At 41.7% G+C, this 16,202-nt stretch overlaps 1 protein-coding gene across 6 annotated transcripts; it reads left to right on the top strand.

The window, feature by feature from the left end:
- The first annotated feature begins 794 nt into the window (after nucleotides 1-794).
- LOC113886990 (X antigen family member 5-like) lies at nucleotides 795-15,706 on the top strand. 6 transcript variants are annotated; one of them, XM_027533763.1, is made up of 5 exons: nucleotides 795-884; nucleotides 11,401-11,480; nucleotides 11,960-12,089; nucleotides 12,493-12,618; nucleotides 15,594-15,706. In XM_027533763.1, the coding sequence occupies exons 1-5, from the start codon at nucleotides 875-877 to the stop codon at nucleotides 15,614-15,616; spliced, it is 369 nt and encodes a 122-aa protein (XP_027389564.1). In that variant the 5' UTR covers nucleotides 795-874; the 3' UTR covers nucleotides 15,617-15,706. The 6 variants fall into 6 exon arrangements, with proteins under 6 accessions (XP_027389564.1, XP_027389563.1, XP_027389562.1 ...); XM_027533762.1 differs by having other exon boundaries at nucleotides 11,957-12,089; XM_027533761.1 differs by lacking the exon at nucleotides 795-884 and adding an exon at nucleotides 10,338-10,497.
- The last annotated feature ends 496 nt before the right edge of the window (nucleotides 15,707-16,202 follow it).

The following is a 16,202-nucleotide window of genomic DNA, read 5'->3' as shown; positions in this document are numbered from 1 at the left end:
TAAGCTCCATGAGGAAAAGGTTGATTTTCTCTTTCCTAACACACAGAGTTGTGCTTGACACATGCTTTGGAGAGAATGAATGAATGATGGAATGAATACACAAATTTAAACTTGCTGAGAGAGGCATAGCTAGACAGGCTGAGGATCCTGCTAGGGAACATATTCAGGGATGACAAGATGGTGACAAAGCCATTGTCTTTATCTCACCTACGTAGTGGTGTCCTTGGGTCCCCTCGGAGTTGACCCCTTTCCTAACACAATGGAAGGTCCTGTTGTCTCTTCCACATATTACTCGCAGTCAGCGACAGAGGGCTTTCCCACGCCAGGCCTGCAGATCCCAGTCGGAAGCTTTATCTATCCTGCCCCTTGGGGGACAGCGGCTGGCTTTCCCGCATGAGACCTATTCCGTATTGAACAGGAAAGCACAAACAAGCACAATGCCCAGCATAGATAAAATGCTTTCAGTGTTCTCTGTTAGACAATGATCCCCATAGAGATGTAATCTTCAGTTTATGAAGACTTTTTTCTGAGTCCAAAATTGCAGGAATCTGTGGGGTTTTCCCCCTAACCTTGCCCTTCTGCCCTTTGTGGATTCCCCTGGAATGGTCCACAGGCATCTATATTGCTGTTCCCCAATCCCACCCGCAAGGGGCGCGCGAGATGAAACAGTTCTGTCCTGGGATGTACCACTGAGGAGTAGCAGTAAGATCACCCACTCTGAAAGGTACCATTGGGAGAGGGCGTGTGACAACAGAGAGAGGGTCCCCTTACACCGGGTCAGGCATGGACCACAGTTCCCTGCGGCGGCACTCACGGCGCCACTGGGTCCATCCCCATTCGCTCCTCTTCGTCTTCCCACTGCTTTTGAATCCGAATGGACACAGGTATTAAGCGGAAATTTTCTTCGTCTCTTTTTCAACTCCACCCCTTGGTTGGTGGGACCACTACGGAGCGAGAGACTGGCTGTCGGTTTGGGTGTGGAGTCAGGGAAGCGTTCTGGGCAGTGATTGGCCACCGCGTGATTGCAGGCAGTGTGGTCACAGAACAGGCACTGAGGGCGAGAGGCGCCTGTGTACGCGTGTGCCTGCGTTGGCGTGCGCGACTTTTCAGAGCATGCAATTTTGCTCCGCGTTTTAGTGCTTTTCCAGAAGGGGTCTAATAGGTGCCCTGGTTAGTGGCGAGGTTTGGCGCACTGGCTGGCTGTGCATGGTGATGGCGTTTCAGTCTTGTTCAGCTCTCGCTCAGTCTGTGACAGTGCACGGTCATTCACACAAATGCATGCAACTCATGTCCAGGGGGAGGTCCCTGATTTTGGTGTCTCTCCCTGGAGAATAACCTGGATCTGGCAGCTTGGGATTGTGTTTTGCTACGTGTGACAACACAGGTGCTGCTTGGGTACATTTGATCCCCTTGAGCCTTTGGGCGGGGTTGTGAGTGATGGGATATTTGATCTGAGTGGATTTTTCGAGCCATAATACAAAGCCTCTAGGATGTGTGCCTGTATACCAGGATGTGCATCTTTGGAGCTTGCTGGCCTTTCAGTCCCTGGGTGTGAGATCTCTGTGTAGGCATCTGCACCCCAGAATGTGAGATCACTGAGCTTTTGATTCTGGGTCCGAAGTTGTGATGCCTCTGTGCTGCTTTAAGGATGGGTCAGTGTAAAGGTGTAAACTATCAGCTGCTTGGGGATCTATGCACAGGTGGCAAGTTTTTCATTTGCCTGGGAACTTTATCTTAAGGTTATATGATGTTCTTGAGTTATTAAAACTTCTGTCTTTCTGTTTAGGGGGTTTTGTGTTAGGTCGGTAAGTGTCTCAGTGGTTTGGGAGTCAGTCTCCATGATGTGAAGTATCTGTGCAGTTCTCATTTGTTTCTGTCTGGAAGACTTTGGTCTGTTTGGAGGGTCTTTGTCACAGTGTGTATGGTTATGGTCTCTGTTGTGTTTGAGGGTCTGAGACGAGTTGTGCACTCTCTGTGCAGAGATTCAGTGAGCTCTTTTTGGTGTCTCTGGGTATCTATCTGAGCTGTTTGGAGTCTTTGTGTTAGATATAAAACCTCTTATATTCTTGGCTGTGAGGTCTCTGTCCGGGAACTGAGGATTTGGAAGCTGGCAGATATGATTCTGAAGCCTGGAACCTGACATGCTGACTGTGTGTTGTTGAGTGTATCACTTGTCTCCTGAAATCTCAGTTTGTATCATAATTAATACAATGGGGCCAGTGCCCATCTTGGAGGCTACCTGTGCATGTTAGCAATGTGTGTAAGGGCCTGGCTCCAGACTGTCCTTCAGCAAATGTTTTCTGAGCGCCTGCCATAGACCTGCACACTATTGGAGTTTGTGACAGGACAAAACCAACCAAGTCTCTCATTTCATAGACTTGGCGGTCAGTAAATAATCAAGGGTGGCAGGCACTATGAAGAAAGATATTTCTAGATCAGGGGAAAGGGTGTATGTAGGTATGATGTTATAATTTTATTTGAGATAATGAGGGAAGGACTCCCTGAAAGACTGCAAGTAAGTAGAGATCTGGAGGAAGTAAGGGAGCAGGCTGTGGGGTTACCTAAGAGAAGAGCATTCCACGCAGAAGGAACAATAAATGCAACAGTCCTGGCATGGAAATCTACTTGGCGTGCTCCTGAATGTCAAGGAATCCTGTGATGTGCTGTGTTTGGCACATAGCTCTCCTTGAAAGGGGCCTGGTGCTGCTATTTCTGTTTCTCCCACAGTTTGTGGTCTTCTGCATTTCTTAGATGAAGGACTCAAGGCTCCAACATGTGCCCTGCACCTTCTCTCCTACCTATACTTGAAATTAGAGTGAAACCTTCTGGTCCATCATGAGAGACAGAGAGCTTCAGTGTACCAGCTACCGGGATGATAGCATCCACGCTGAATGTCAGCCAAGCAGCGGACATCAGTTATAATCATGGGATTATGAGGCATGGGAATCACGCCTCATAATATTGCTCCTCTTGATGGAGGGCAGGACTTAAGAAGGAGAAAGGAAATGGGGCAAAGGAGAGAGGCAGGAAGGGGAAGCTGGAGGACAATGAGAAAGAAAACGAGTGGTTTCATCACATTGCTTGGATTTGGCCCAATTCACCTTGATGAAATGATTGGATTAGGAAATGTGGAATCTGTAACCTATTTCTTTCCTGATATTGGTAAATTTTGTCTTTAGTTATCTTTTTTTTAAAATTCTTATGGGTGGAAACTTATGAATTCATATTGACCTTTTGAAAGAGCCAGCTTTGGGTTTTGTTGATTATCTATATGTTTTTTCTAATATCTGTTCCGATCTCTATTTTCCTTATTTTGCTGACAGTCTCACTACCAAAGGGGTTTAATAAAGTCCCTGAGTTTCCCAAGTGTAGTGAAATCTCACAGATTCTAGGGCACTCTTGTAGATGCACTGAGTGAGAGTCACTGAGTGTAGATCATGGAATCTGCACTTTTTAGAAGAATTCCTCAGTTCTGATTGACATGGACAACTTGTCTAGGCACTACCGGAGCAGAGGCATGGTCTTATTTTGCCTGCGGCCAGGCTCTGTTTCTACTGAGAGCATGTGACAGGGGTTTCCTGCCTTCTCTGATGCACAAACCCAAGACCTCCAGTCTAGGAGACTCACTGACATGCTGTCTGCTGTTCTGAGGAGGCTCTTGTTTGTAGACCACCATTTCTACAAAACATCCTGATGCCAGTCTTGTCAAGACTCCATTTGAAAGATTTCTGAAGAAATCAGATTTCCATTTAGTGTGCATTTCTATGATGTAAGATCAATTTTTTTATGTGGTAGCTGTTATTCTACATATTTTGCTGTAGCCGTTGGATCTTACCCTTGACTGAATAAATAAATACACCCAGAGTTTTCCACAGTGTGTCTAGACCTGTGGCTCCCTTACTGCTGGGCGACACTGAACAGGTTATGTAGCTCCTCTGTGCCTCATTCCTCTTTTAACCACATGGAAACACTAGCTTCGAGTAAATTTAACTACTTCATGGGGCAGTGTAGACCACTGACCGTGTTAAGACATGAGAAATTGTCAGGACAGTACGTGCCATATGGCACGTTCCAAGTCAATTCTAACTGTTGTTATCACTGTTGTTAATATTATTGCTGTTCCACATTTCCCTGGAAATCGTCCCAGAGACACAATGTCAAGACCACCTTTGACACACTGCATGGACCTTGCACTATCATTTCAGGCCTTTCAGGGCCTCAAGAATGGAGTGTATGAGGTATGAGGGGGGGTTTTTGGTTTTGTTTTGTTTTTTTTTAGCACAATGAGTATCCCCCTCTTCTTATGGGGATATTGTGAAGCTTAGAGGAAATATTTGGGTTTCATCATGTGCTCGTATGAAAAAGTTTAGTGAATATTCTATGTGAAGTTAGATGTCTAATGACCTCTTCATAGGATTTGCATCATGACGGGAAAGCAAGTGGTCACTGGACAGTTATAGAACATTAGTATATAAATTTTTAAAAACATTGCCCAGGGAAATTAAAAGGCCTTTTATCAAGTCTAATTCTCAATCAAATCTGAAGATCTGAATCTGATGAAGATATGAAAATGTTAATAGTCAAACGATCATCAGTAATGCTTTATTTCTTGTGTAGTTTTCACATTTCCAGTTTTGTTGTGTTTCTTATTTCTTCCACTAATACTCATGATTGTTTAATCCAAGGGTGATGATATGGATATTTTCTGAGGTAAATCATGAGGAGATGTTCAGCTGTGTTTTGGGATGCAGAGTCTGAAGACAGGGGCACAGATCAGAGACGACACAGATCAGTTGGGATTGGGGAGGTAAAGGCATGGGGGCAGGGACAGGGGCATATGAGTAGAAGCAGAAACGGAAGTGAAGAGAGACCAGAAGAAAAGCTCACCCTTCTGGATCGTGCTTAGCTCTCCATATGTACACAATGTGCATATGTACTCCATATGTACTCAAAAGTCTTTGAGTACTCATAACAACACTGTAAGGTGAGCATTTTTAATGCTATCATCCCTTTCTGCAGTTGAGGAGTGGAGACACACAGACGTTAATGGGTGAATGAATTTGCAAAAAGTCACCTAGCTGGCAAGAGCTGAGTCAGATTGGTGCCCAGGCCAGAAAGAAACAGACAGGCGTGGTATCTGACTCCCAGTCTGGAATACAGTGCAGTGTCTAGTCTACTGTGGGTCAGAAGGCAGGTCACGTCCATCCACATGAAACACTACGATGGATCTGCATATGGATTGAACACAGTTCCTCCTAAGTGCACAAAAGTCCATGGGGTGTCATGTCAACATGCAAAGGTCACAGAGAACAGTTCCTAGCCCGTAGCAAGCTCTAAACATGTATTTGCCGAGACAGATATTAGTGGACCACCCTCATCATTCTGGAAAGTAGCATAACCATAGAAATAATGTAATGATAAACAGAACAACAAATACAATATCATGAAGACATTACCTCGCCCATCTCCTAATTTTCTTAAATGCAGATTCGACCTGAAAGGCAATAGACCATGTATTAAATTTTTTTTCTCTTAAGTGTGGCATTCTAGATAATTTCCAAATAACATTTTATTAATATTTTAATTTGTTGTATCTTCATTGTTACATAGGCAGTTTTCCTATTATAATTGAAAGATGGACTTTCTGAAAACTCGTTTTCTTCAGGTATCTTGAGGTTTCAGCATAAAAAATTGTATTGGTATCTGTGCCAGGTGAAAACCCAATTGGCACACTGAAGTCAGAAGTATGATTTTTGGTACAGTAGGTAGGGGGCTGTAGGGGAGGAGAGAGGTCCTGATGGAAGGTTAGCTAAGCCTGCAAGTGATGTGAAAACGGTCACTGACTCTAAAGGCCCAAACCAAACAACAACTCACAGGTCCCTAGGAAGACACTGGTGTTCCTTCCACATAAGTGTCTGTGTTAGGACTTTCAGACCATTGCTCTTTTGGCTCCCATGATGCATTGGGGCAGCTGGTGACACTTATAACACAGTCCTGCTTTGACTCAGGCTGTGGACGAGAGCCACAGCCTCCCCTGCAGCACCGCCCCTTTTGTGGGTGATCTGGAGCCCTTTTTGTGATGTCTGGGAGTCGACAGATTCTGATGGGAAATGAGGAAGAAAATACATAGCGCAGGGGGTACATGCACCGTCCTTGATAAAGATGCAGCTGCAGCTTGTTACAGTAACCAGTTGGGGATGAGAAGAGTTTGATTTGGTAACTCAAAGAAGAAATGTGGAAGTGAACTCAACGCAAAGGGAGAAAACATATTAAGAGAGGCTAAACAGCTACGATTCCCATTTCTGTAGCAGGCAGGGTGCTCCATTACTGTTGTGAGAAGGCTCCGTGCTCTGAGCTCTGGGAGGGAGTGATGAGTGTTCTAAGGACCCACCATCAACCCTAAGCAGGGGGCGCTGAGTCTGTAAAGACATAAGTCTCAGCCTTCAGCACTGACAGACACAGAAACTTCTTAGCCCTGTTGAAAGTGGGGCTGTGGCACGTTCAGTTCAGTTGAGTTCAGTTCAGTCCCTCAGTCATGTCCGACTCTTTGCGACCCCATGAATCGCAGCACGCCAGGCCTCCCTGTCCATCACCAACTCCCGGAGTTCACCCAGACTCACGTCCATCGAATCAGTGATGCCATTCAGCCATCTCATCCTCTGCCTTCCCCTTCTCCTCCTGCCCCCAATCCCTCCCAGCATCAGAGTCTTTTTCAATGTGTCAACTCTTCTCATGAGGTGGCCAAAGTACTGGAGTTTCAGCTTTAGCATCATTCCTTCCAAAGAACACCCAGGACTGATCTCCTTCAGAATGGACTGGTTGCATCTCCTTGCAGTCCAAGGGACTCTCAAGAGTCTTCTCCAACACCACAGTTCAAAAGCATCAATTCTTTGGCACAGGGAAACGCAAAGGTAAGGTGGTGGTGGTTGTTCGTTTTCAGTTGCTTGGTCGTGTACCACTCTTTGCACGAGACCCCATGGACTGTAGCACCCCAGGCTCCTCTGTCCTCCACTATCTGCCATAGTTTGTTCAAATTCATGTCCGACGGATTCTCAAGTGTCTTCTCCAGCACCACAAACCAAAAGCATCAATTCTTTGTCACTCAGCCTTCTTAATGATCGAACTCACACATCTGTACATGACTACTGAAAAAGCCATAGTTTTGACTATACGGACCTTTGTCTGTAAAGTGATGTCTCTGCTTTATACTATGCTGTCTAGCTTTGACATGGGCTTCCTTGGTGGCTCAGTGGTAAGGAATTCGCCTCATGGGTGTACCTATGGCTGATTCTTGTTGATGTTTGACAGACAACAACAAAATTCTGTAGAGCAATTATCCTTCAATTAAAAAATAAAGTGACAAGAAAAAAAAAAAAAGAATCTCCCTGCAATGCATGGGATGCAGGAGTCAAGGGTTTCACCCCTGGGTTGGGAAGATGCCCTGCCATGCCCCATGGGAGGAGGGCATGGCAATCCACTAAAGTATTCTTGCCTGGAGAATCCCATGGACAGTGGCACCTGGCAGGCTACGGTCCATGGGGTCATAAAGAGTCAGACACAACGAAGCAATGAGCATGCATGCATACTAGCTTTGTCATGGTTGTTCTTCCAAGGATCAAGTGTCTTAATTTCATGGCAGCAATCACCATGCACGGTGATTTTGGAGCCTCCAAAATTAAATTTGTCCGTGTATCCACTGCGCCCCTTCTGTTTTCCGTGAAATGATAGGACTGGATGCCATAATCTTATATTTTTGAATGTTGACTTTTAAGCCAGCCTTTTCACTCTCCTCTTTCACCCTCATCAAGCGGTTCTTTAGATCCTCTTCAGTTCCTGCCATTAAACTGCTATGATCTGCATGTCTGAGCTTCTTGATATTTCTGCCAGCAACCTTGATTCCAGCTTGTGAGTCATCCAGCCCATCATTTCCCATGATGTGCTCTGCATGTAAGTTGAATAAGCAGGGTGACTCTATACAACCTTGTCTTACTCCTTTCGCAATTTTGAACCAGTCCGTTGTTCCATGTTTTATTCTAACTGTTACTTCTTAACCCTCATACAGGTTTCTCAGGAGACAGGTCAGCTTGTCTGGTAGTCCCATCTCTAAGAATTTTCCACAGTTTGTTGTGATCCACACAGTCAGAGGCCTTGAGGTAGTCTAGTCAATGAAGGAGAAGTAGATGTGTTTCTGGAATTCCCTTGCTTTCCCCATGATCTAATGAAGGTTGCAATTTAATCTCTTGTTTCTCTGCCTCTTCAAAACCAGCTTGTATATCTGGAAGTTCTCATTCCATATACTGTTGAAGCCTAGCTTGAAGGAGTCTACTAACTGGAGGCTTCAGAAATATGGGACAATCTAAGCTTGAGAAAGTGGAGGGCATGAATGAAGCCCAATAAGAGAGACAAGAAGAGGATTCTCTACTTTCCATGATGTTAGCAAGATGGGCAAGGGCTAGACCATACTTTCCAGTTCTTGTGTAGGACAGTAGCCTTTATCTAGAAAGTCATAAACAGTTCTGGAACTGTAAGAGAGGGAGGGAGAGGGCGGTGAGTGGGAGACAGTCACCCTGAGTGGATGTGAGAGACCCCTTAGAAGGGGGTTGACAATTAAATGGAGGGGAGCTTTGGACTAGAGCAGATGTGTTGGACATGGGAAAAAGAAGATGCATTAGACATTTTCAAAGTAAAATGGACAGAACTCAGCAAGAACGTTGACTTGAGGTGAAGGAGGTGGAATTGTTAACCTGGTTAAGACCAGGTTTCTTTGTCCTATCATAAGGGTACAAAGGTGTCATGGGGAATCCTGGAAGTTGGCCAGGTCTGGGAAGAATTTCAAATAAGATTTTTATATTTATGAGCTCAAGGTCTAGATGGATACAATAACCAGTATTTACATACTTAAAAGATCCTTTTTTTAAAAAGTGAGAAGTATTGAGATATAATTTGTATACAATAAAAGTCAGTCCTTTAAAGCATTACCGTTTGTCAAGTTTTGACATATGCATACCATTGTGTAAATGCTACCACAAAGAAATGTAGAAAACGTCCCATTGGTTTGAAAATGCTCCCTTGGGTTATTTGCATTCAGACTCCTTCCTCCACTCCTATACCCTGGCAACCACAGATATCTTTCTCTGCCTATAGTTGTGCTTTTCCAGAAATCCATTGACATGAAATCATATAATACATAGCTTTCTGTGTCTGACATCTGTCATTGGCACAGCTGAGATGCATCCTTGCTGTTACATGCATTAGTAGTTCCTTTTTAAATACCATGTAGTGTTCTTTTGTACGAGTATTCTCTTTTGTTTTTCTTTCATGTTTATACCAGTTGTTGAATAGTTGGGCTGTTTCTAGTTTTGGCTATTAGGAGTACATGAGTAGAATATTTGAGTAAAGGTCCTTGTGTGTACATGTTTTCCTTTCTCTTGGGTAAAATTGGGTAAAATTAAAACTCCTAGTAAGTACGAAAATTCCTGCGATAATAGAAAAAGAAGAATGTGGTACTGGAGAAGAATGCAGAAATAGCTACAGAAGGAATGAAACGGCTAAGCCAAAGTGGAAACAACACCGAGCTGTGGATGTGTCTGGTGGTGAAAGTGAAGTCCGATGCTAAAGGAACAATACTGTATAGGAACCAGAGGTATACTCAGAGAAACTAGTTACCAGTTCAGAGATTTAAATGTGCAGTGCACCAAGCAAAAAGTGGAAACAGAGGCATCTATTTATGTACTTATTCCATGGAAGTGAGTAAAGCCATTGGGAGTATGACGGAAAACCCAGAAGCAACGAAGGAAATGCTTCATCAGAGCATGTATAAAAATAGGTATTAAAAAACGTAATATGTATTTCTGTCATGACTGTCTTTCTGAGACACATTCTCCACTAAGGGTAACCTGGGACTACCTATCACCACAGGTTGTGGATGCATAAGAAAGATTGCACTGGAAGGAAAAAAATATAGTCTTCATGCCCCTTTCTCATCCTCCAGAGACCCTGCAGTTCCAGGACTCCACCTCAATGGCGGGAAAACAGCAACCTGCACTGCTGCTGCTAAGTCACTTCAGTCGTGCCCGACTCTGTGCGACCCCATAGACGGCAGCCCACCAGGCTCCCCTGTCCCTGGGATTCTCCAGGCAAGAACACTGGAGTGGGTTGCCATTTCCTTCTCCAATGCATGAGAGTGAAAAATGAAAGTGAAGTTGCTCAGTCGTGTCCGACTCTTAGCGACCCCATGGACTGTGTAGCCCACCAGGCTCCTCCATCCATGGGATTTTCCAGGCAAGAGTACTAGAGTGGGGTGCCATTGCCTTCTCCGGCAACCTGCACTGCACACGCCCAACTCAGTGAGCATGCGCAGTGTGTGCGGGCGCATCCGTTGCTGCGCATGCGCCTTGGTGCGCATACGCCTTCCTGAGCGATCTGTGAGGAGCGTTGGGCGTGAGACGGGTCTGTTTATTCAGTCCCGGTTCTTTCTCACTACTAGAGACTCACCAGGTAGGTTCACAGGTCTGTCCTGTCTGGAATTTAAGTGTGTGTGCGTGCGAGGGTAGCCAGTGAGTTTCGCGCTGGTCGGGCAGTGCCATCTAGGGCCTTTGAGGAGGAAGGCCCTCAAGGTAGTCATCTTTCTCCTCACAAGTGTTGCGACGCCATACTTCTTGCCTTGGTGGGCGGAGAGGAAGGGCAGTGGGCAGAGGAGGGCAGGCGGTAGGATGATGGTGGGGGGAGACTTGGGGGTGCTATTTGAGATATTTGGTTCAATGGGGCCCTGGAACTGACGACAGAGCACAGAATCTGGGGCCAGCAGTGGGACCTGGGCAGGGGGCAGGGTGGGTGATTAAGGAAAGGCCTAGAAACCGGACCGCAGTGGGGTTGTGACTGTATTGCGGGTTTTGTGGTAAGGTGCCAAGAGAGAAGTGGACCGGTTGCTCTGTATGCAGCCTCATCTCAGCCCCAGACACTGAGAAAATCGCCATAGTCAGGCTGTAAAGACTGAGCCTTTCTTCGTGTTCCAACTGAATTCCAAGGGAGTTGGGGAAAATAGGTCTGGTGAATAGGAGTGTGACATGAGCAGTAGTCCTGAGCTTTTAAATTCCTAGCAGTATTTCACTAAAGATCTTCATGATGGAGAATTCTGTTGTGAAATCAAATGTCCTACCGAAAATTCAGCCTTCTTCTGTACCTTAAGGTGATTTCTCTGCTGGCTTTGCAAAGACACAAATGGCTTTGCAAGCGACTGTATTTGGTGTAATTGAAATGCATGTACACTCATACTTAACCAGAGTTTTCTTTTGAAAGTATTCTCACATTAAAAAAAATAAGTCAACATATGGTCATAAAGTGATCAAATATAGCTGTACTCTTAAATACATTTTCTAAATCACCATATTCTGCTTTCAGGGAGAAATATGAGTGGGCAAGTGGCATCAAAATTGGGACCTACAAATCAAGATTGCGCCCAGGTGGATGAACCTGTGGTTGTGAGTACCTTGCCATTTGATGTTTTCTACTAGCACAAGTTTATTTTTGAGAAAATGATGTTAAGTAGTACAGATGCAGTGATAAAGGTCTTCCATGCTGATAAAGGGTGAGAATTTGTCTTAGGAAGGAACATTGATTCAGATATAGTCTGGCATTGCCTGGATGAGTATACTGTTAAATTCCCTGGAAATGTGCCCAGTGACTCCCTCCTCCTGCTTATTAACAACAGACTGCATGCTTCCATCCCAACATAGATTTAAATAACTTCCAAAGTCTTTCTGGGTAACTCTTATGGGAGCTAATTCATCTCTGTGTGAAGAGTAACATTATTAAAAGTAAGTACATAGAATTGTGTTGGGAAAATGTTGTTAGGTTTACTTATGCTCAGATATATCTATGTATTATGTATATTTATGCTATTAGATGTATTAACAACAAAAAGGTTTTATTTGCATGCACACTCTACTTGGACCAGCAGCCCAGTGTTGAGCAACCTCAACAAGAGGAACCGCCAGCTGAGATTCAGGATATCACACCTAGAAAGGAGGAAGTACATGGAGAGGATCCAGTGAATCGTGATGAAGAAGAGGAGAAGGATCCCTTTGAAGGTAAAGTGTATCTATGAGTCATGCCTTTAGACATAATCAGTAAGAAGAGGAAAGGAAACAGTAGAAAAGGACTTCAGACAGTTCCTAAAAAACTGAGGAGAGTATAGTTTGCAGGTCAGTGTGGTCGCTCAAATTTTCCCTTATTTTCAAGACAAAGAGAAGGGGGCAACTAAGGTGTCTGAGGACAACCCTGGAAAAGGAAAATGGTAATAACATTCGGAAAATTCTGCTTTCCTTTTTCTCCAGCAAAACATTCCCGGAAGAATGCTCCTGAGGTTCTTATTCATCACATTTTTAGCATACTAACCTAAGGCTTTTAATTCATAACACCGAGGGAATGAATATCATCATTCCCTTGTCTATATTGTATGCTTTACAGCTGATTTGATGCATTTTTTTAAAGATTCTGGCCTGGAAGCTGATCTCCAGCAATTGGCTCTGGCAAAGACTGGGGGTGAAGGTGGAGATGGTCCTGATGTCAGGGAGGAGTTTGCATCAAATACAGAGCCTGGTGAAATGCCAGAAGCAGGTATGTCATCCATTCAGAAAGTAATTTATGTGGTTTCTGTTTTTCAGAATATTATATCTTTACTAATATAGAGGGAACATTACTATTATTTTAATAATAGAGTTCACATATTCTTTGAAAGATAGTTCAGACCCCAGATGCCTGAGTGCCTGACTTATAGACTTCAAATAAAGAAACGGACAGGATCAAAGCCATATCAAAATGAAACAAGGAAACCATTTTCTTCTCTTGAGTATAAGTACTTTAAGCAACAGCTAATAATTTTCAGGTTCTTTTATAATTTCTGCTTGTAGCAAATATGGAATGCATTTGTAATAAATATCAGTTTATTTGAAATATGCTTAGGCATCCAAGTAGGTTCTAGTACCAGCTTTAGCATAATGTTTGTGATTCTATGAAATCCCTTAACTTCTAAACTCAACTTTACTCATGTAAGTTGTGAATTCAGAACAGATACACGCAGGTGCTGATTTTTCAATGCTAATTTTTGCATTCTCTGATTCTCTTTGATGGAATGCATACAAGAATACTCTGTTTTGTATGATGTATTTATCATAAAATATCATCTTGAGTCAAATTATAACAGGGGGATTGAGATTTCATTTTCTGACGGGGGACACATGTACACCTGTGGCTGATTCATGTCAATGTATGGCAAAACCCACCAGAATATTGTAATTAGTCTCCAATTAAAATCAATTAATTAATTTTTTAAAAAAGAAAATGAGCCAACATTCTGCTTGATGTTAGTTAAATTCTCTCAAATTCTGAATTCTCTAGCTTTTAAAAAAACAGTTGCATTTTAAATCCTTTCCCCAGGGAATCATGAAATGACTGAATAATAAAATGGCCAAAGACAGTCCAGTTTCCTATTTCTGTGGCTGATCAAGTTGAGAGAGTGCATTTAGTCAGTGATATTCAAGGCAGGTGTGAGTAAGATACGTATGCTAAGCACACTAACTGCCCCCAGGTTTGGTCTTTTCTTGGGGAAGGAGGTTGCTTATTTCAATTGGAGGATCATTACTTTATAATACTATGATGGTTTTGCCATACACACCACTCTCGCTCTTAAAGAACTAATAAAAATCTGAGCCTCATGATATAATCGTCTCTAACCATATCAAGTATGTTATTTTTCTTCTTTGATACATAAGTTTAAAAAGTTTTGAAGGCCAAAGATTATAACTCTAGTTCTTCCCGCATAATCAACTTAGTATCTTTCACATATGTGTTTTCCAAATTGCTGACAATGAATTGCATGGTTCTGATTTTAAAGGAAGAACTTCATAGTTAGGGAAGAATTTACTGTGTATTAGCCTTCTAAATATTTTAACTTTACATTTTTTTCCCAATCCATTAGAAAAATTAGATGAAAATACAACTTTTAGACTACTTTCAAGTAACTACAGAACATGATTAAAATGTTCTCATAGAAAAATCTTAGTCTAAATATGTGTGTATTTAAAAAGAAAATACATAAATTACAAGGTACATAAATATAAAATCCTACATCCAACATAAAAGGTAAGAAAAAGAGCAACAGAATAAACCTAAGGGAAAAAGAAAAAGATACTCAGTAAAAGACAGGTATGAATTGTTAGGAAGAGGAAAATAAACTCAACTAATAAAGACAATGTGTTAGTTTACGTAATTTTTTAATATATATATACACACACATATTTTTTAATATTCTTTTCCATTGTGATTTATCACAAGAGATTGGACATTAGTTCCCTGTGCTATATAATAGGACCTTGTTGTTTATCCATTCTGAATGTAATAGTTTGTATCTGCCAACCCCAGACTGCCAGTCGATTCCTCTCAGTTTACATAATTGTGAAGCAAATGGACAAAGCCCAAGTACACATAATTAGAAATATGAACAAGACACTAACAGTTAGTATATTACAGAATTAAAACAGGGTATAATCTGGCACTCAAATATTTTCAGAATATTGATGAAATTGCTAGTAGGGTAGAAAAACAAATATTTAACATACCCCATAGTAACTAAATAACTAAACATCACAAATACTGTGGATGAACTTTTGAAATTGGTCAGAGTTTTCTCTCAAAAGCCATTATCATTTAGAAACCAAAAAATCTGCTTTTCCAGATTTTCTTTCTCTCTTCCTACTTGCTTTTCTCTCTCACTCATACTCCCTCTTGCTCTCCCTTTTCTTCTCTCCTTTTTTTCTTTCTTTCTTTTTTTTTTGGTGTGGCTGTGAGAAACAGTCCTATTTCTGCTTCACATTTTGATGTCACCATGTCGCCAGTGATAGTAATGACTTAAAATTAGTGTCACCATATAATTTATTATACCAACTGGAATGCTTTCCAGGGTGAAAAGAAACATTTAGAATTACATGAGGGCTACAAGTAAAACGGGGGACAAATGTTTAACCAACTTAAAACAACCATATCAACCATTTAGAACAAATGAAAATGTCTACAGTTTTCACAGTAGAGAAGAAATGTAATACTGGCCATTTTATTTACTTCACATAAGCAGTAACAGAGAGAACAACTGTTTATCTATCCTATATTTGGAATATTATTTCAAACCAGTGCATTTAAATGATACTTTTTTGGGATTTTTTGTTTCAGTTTTTGTGTATTTTGTTCTCCTCAGGGTGCTTTTTGTTGGTAGATATTTTACTAAATGTGTACACAGTTTTGCCTTCTACTGAAAACTACCTTCTGATAGGTTCCATTGATTTCATTTGTTCTGAACTTAGTGTCCTTCTTTTCTTGTATAACTAGGAAGAGTAGTGTGTTTTTAAAAATACTGGTAATATGCTTGAAAAGTCTATAAAATCTCTAGAGAGGATTAACTGAAGGTAAGCCAAAGGGTCGCCCTTAGTGTTCCTGTTTTAGTCCATTTTATAAAACTACAACTGCAGTGAACTTTGTATACCTCTCCTGTCATCAAAATAAAGTTCTGCTAAGTGACTTTTTAAATGTTTATATTATAGGTGAAGGGCAGTCATTTGCTTGAAGGAAGATAAACTGAAACCATCTATGCTGTTCTTATGTTGTGTATTTGACTGTTAAAGTTCTGTCAATAAAGTTTCCTTTTCTAATTGCACATTTTTTGTTAAATTTATCCCCGGGTATTTAATGTTATTGAAAATTCATGGTTTGTGACTTTTATTGTCTAGTTTAGGATGTATGTAGAGAGAGAATGTCTGCATATAGATTTTCTGTCCAACAATTCCTCTAAATATGTATATTAATTCCACAAATTTAGATGTAGATTATTTTTGCTTTTCAAAAGATACAATTATATTTGAATATCAACAGTTTCTACTGGCTTGAATCTTAAACCCTTCCTCATTTTGTAGCATTGAACAAACCTGGCCAGAATATTCTTGACTAAAGTAGGTGCTAATCGGCATTTATCCGAATAGGAAATGAAAAATCTTCTCCATTTCAATCTGTTTACATTGCTTTTTTGTAGATATACTTTATCAGTGTAAGTTCCATTCTATTCCTAGTTTGCTGTCTTGAATATAGATTAATTTTCATCAAACACTTATACTGCATCAATTATAATGATCATAGAATTGTTTTCCCTCCATTTT

Source organism: Bos indicus x Bos taurus, chromosome X, assembly GCF_003369695.1.
Source record: "Bos indicus x Bos taurus breed Angus x Brahman F1 hybrid chromosome X, Bos_hybrid_MaternalHap_v2.0, whole genome shotgun sequence".
Lineage (NCBI taxonomy): Eukaryota > Metazoa > Chordata > Mammalia > Artiodactyla > Bovidae > Bos > Bos indicus x Bos taurus.
The sequence above is the reverse complement of the archived record's forward strand: the minus strand, read 5'-3'. Positions and strand labels throughout refer to the sequence as shown.

Bases quoted from the DNA above. Each gene is read 5' to 3' on its own strand.
- LOC113886990 (XM_027533758.1), top strand. From the start codon at position 10,353: ATGCGCAGTGTGTGCGGGCGCATCCGTTGCTGCGCATGCGCCTTGGTG. The intron at 12,090-12,492 runs GTAAAGTGTATC...ATTTTTTTAAAG, and splicing joins GGAGAAGGATCCCTTTGAAG to ATTCTGGCCTGGAAGCTGAT. The intron at 12,619-15,593 runs GTATGTCATCCA...TTTATATTATAG, and splicing joins TGGTGAAATGCCAGAAGCAG to GTGAAGGGCAGTCATTTGCT.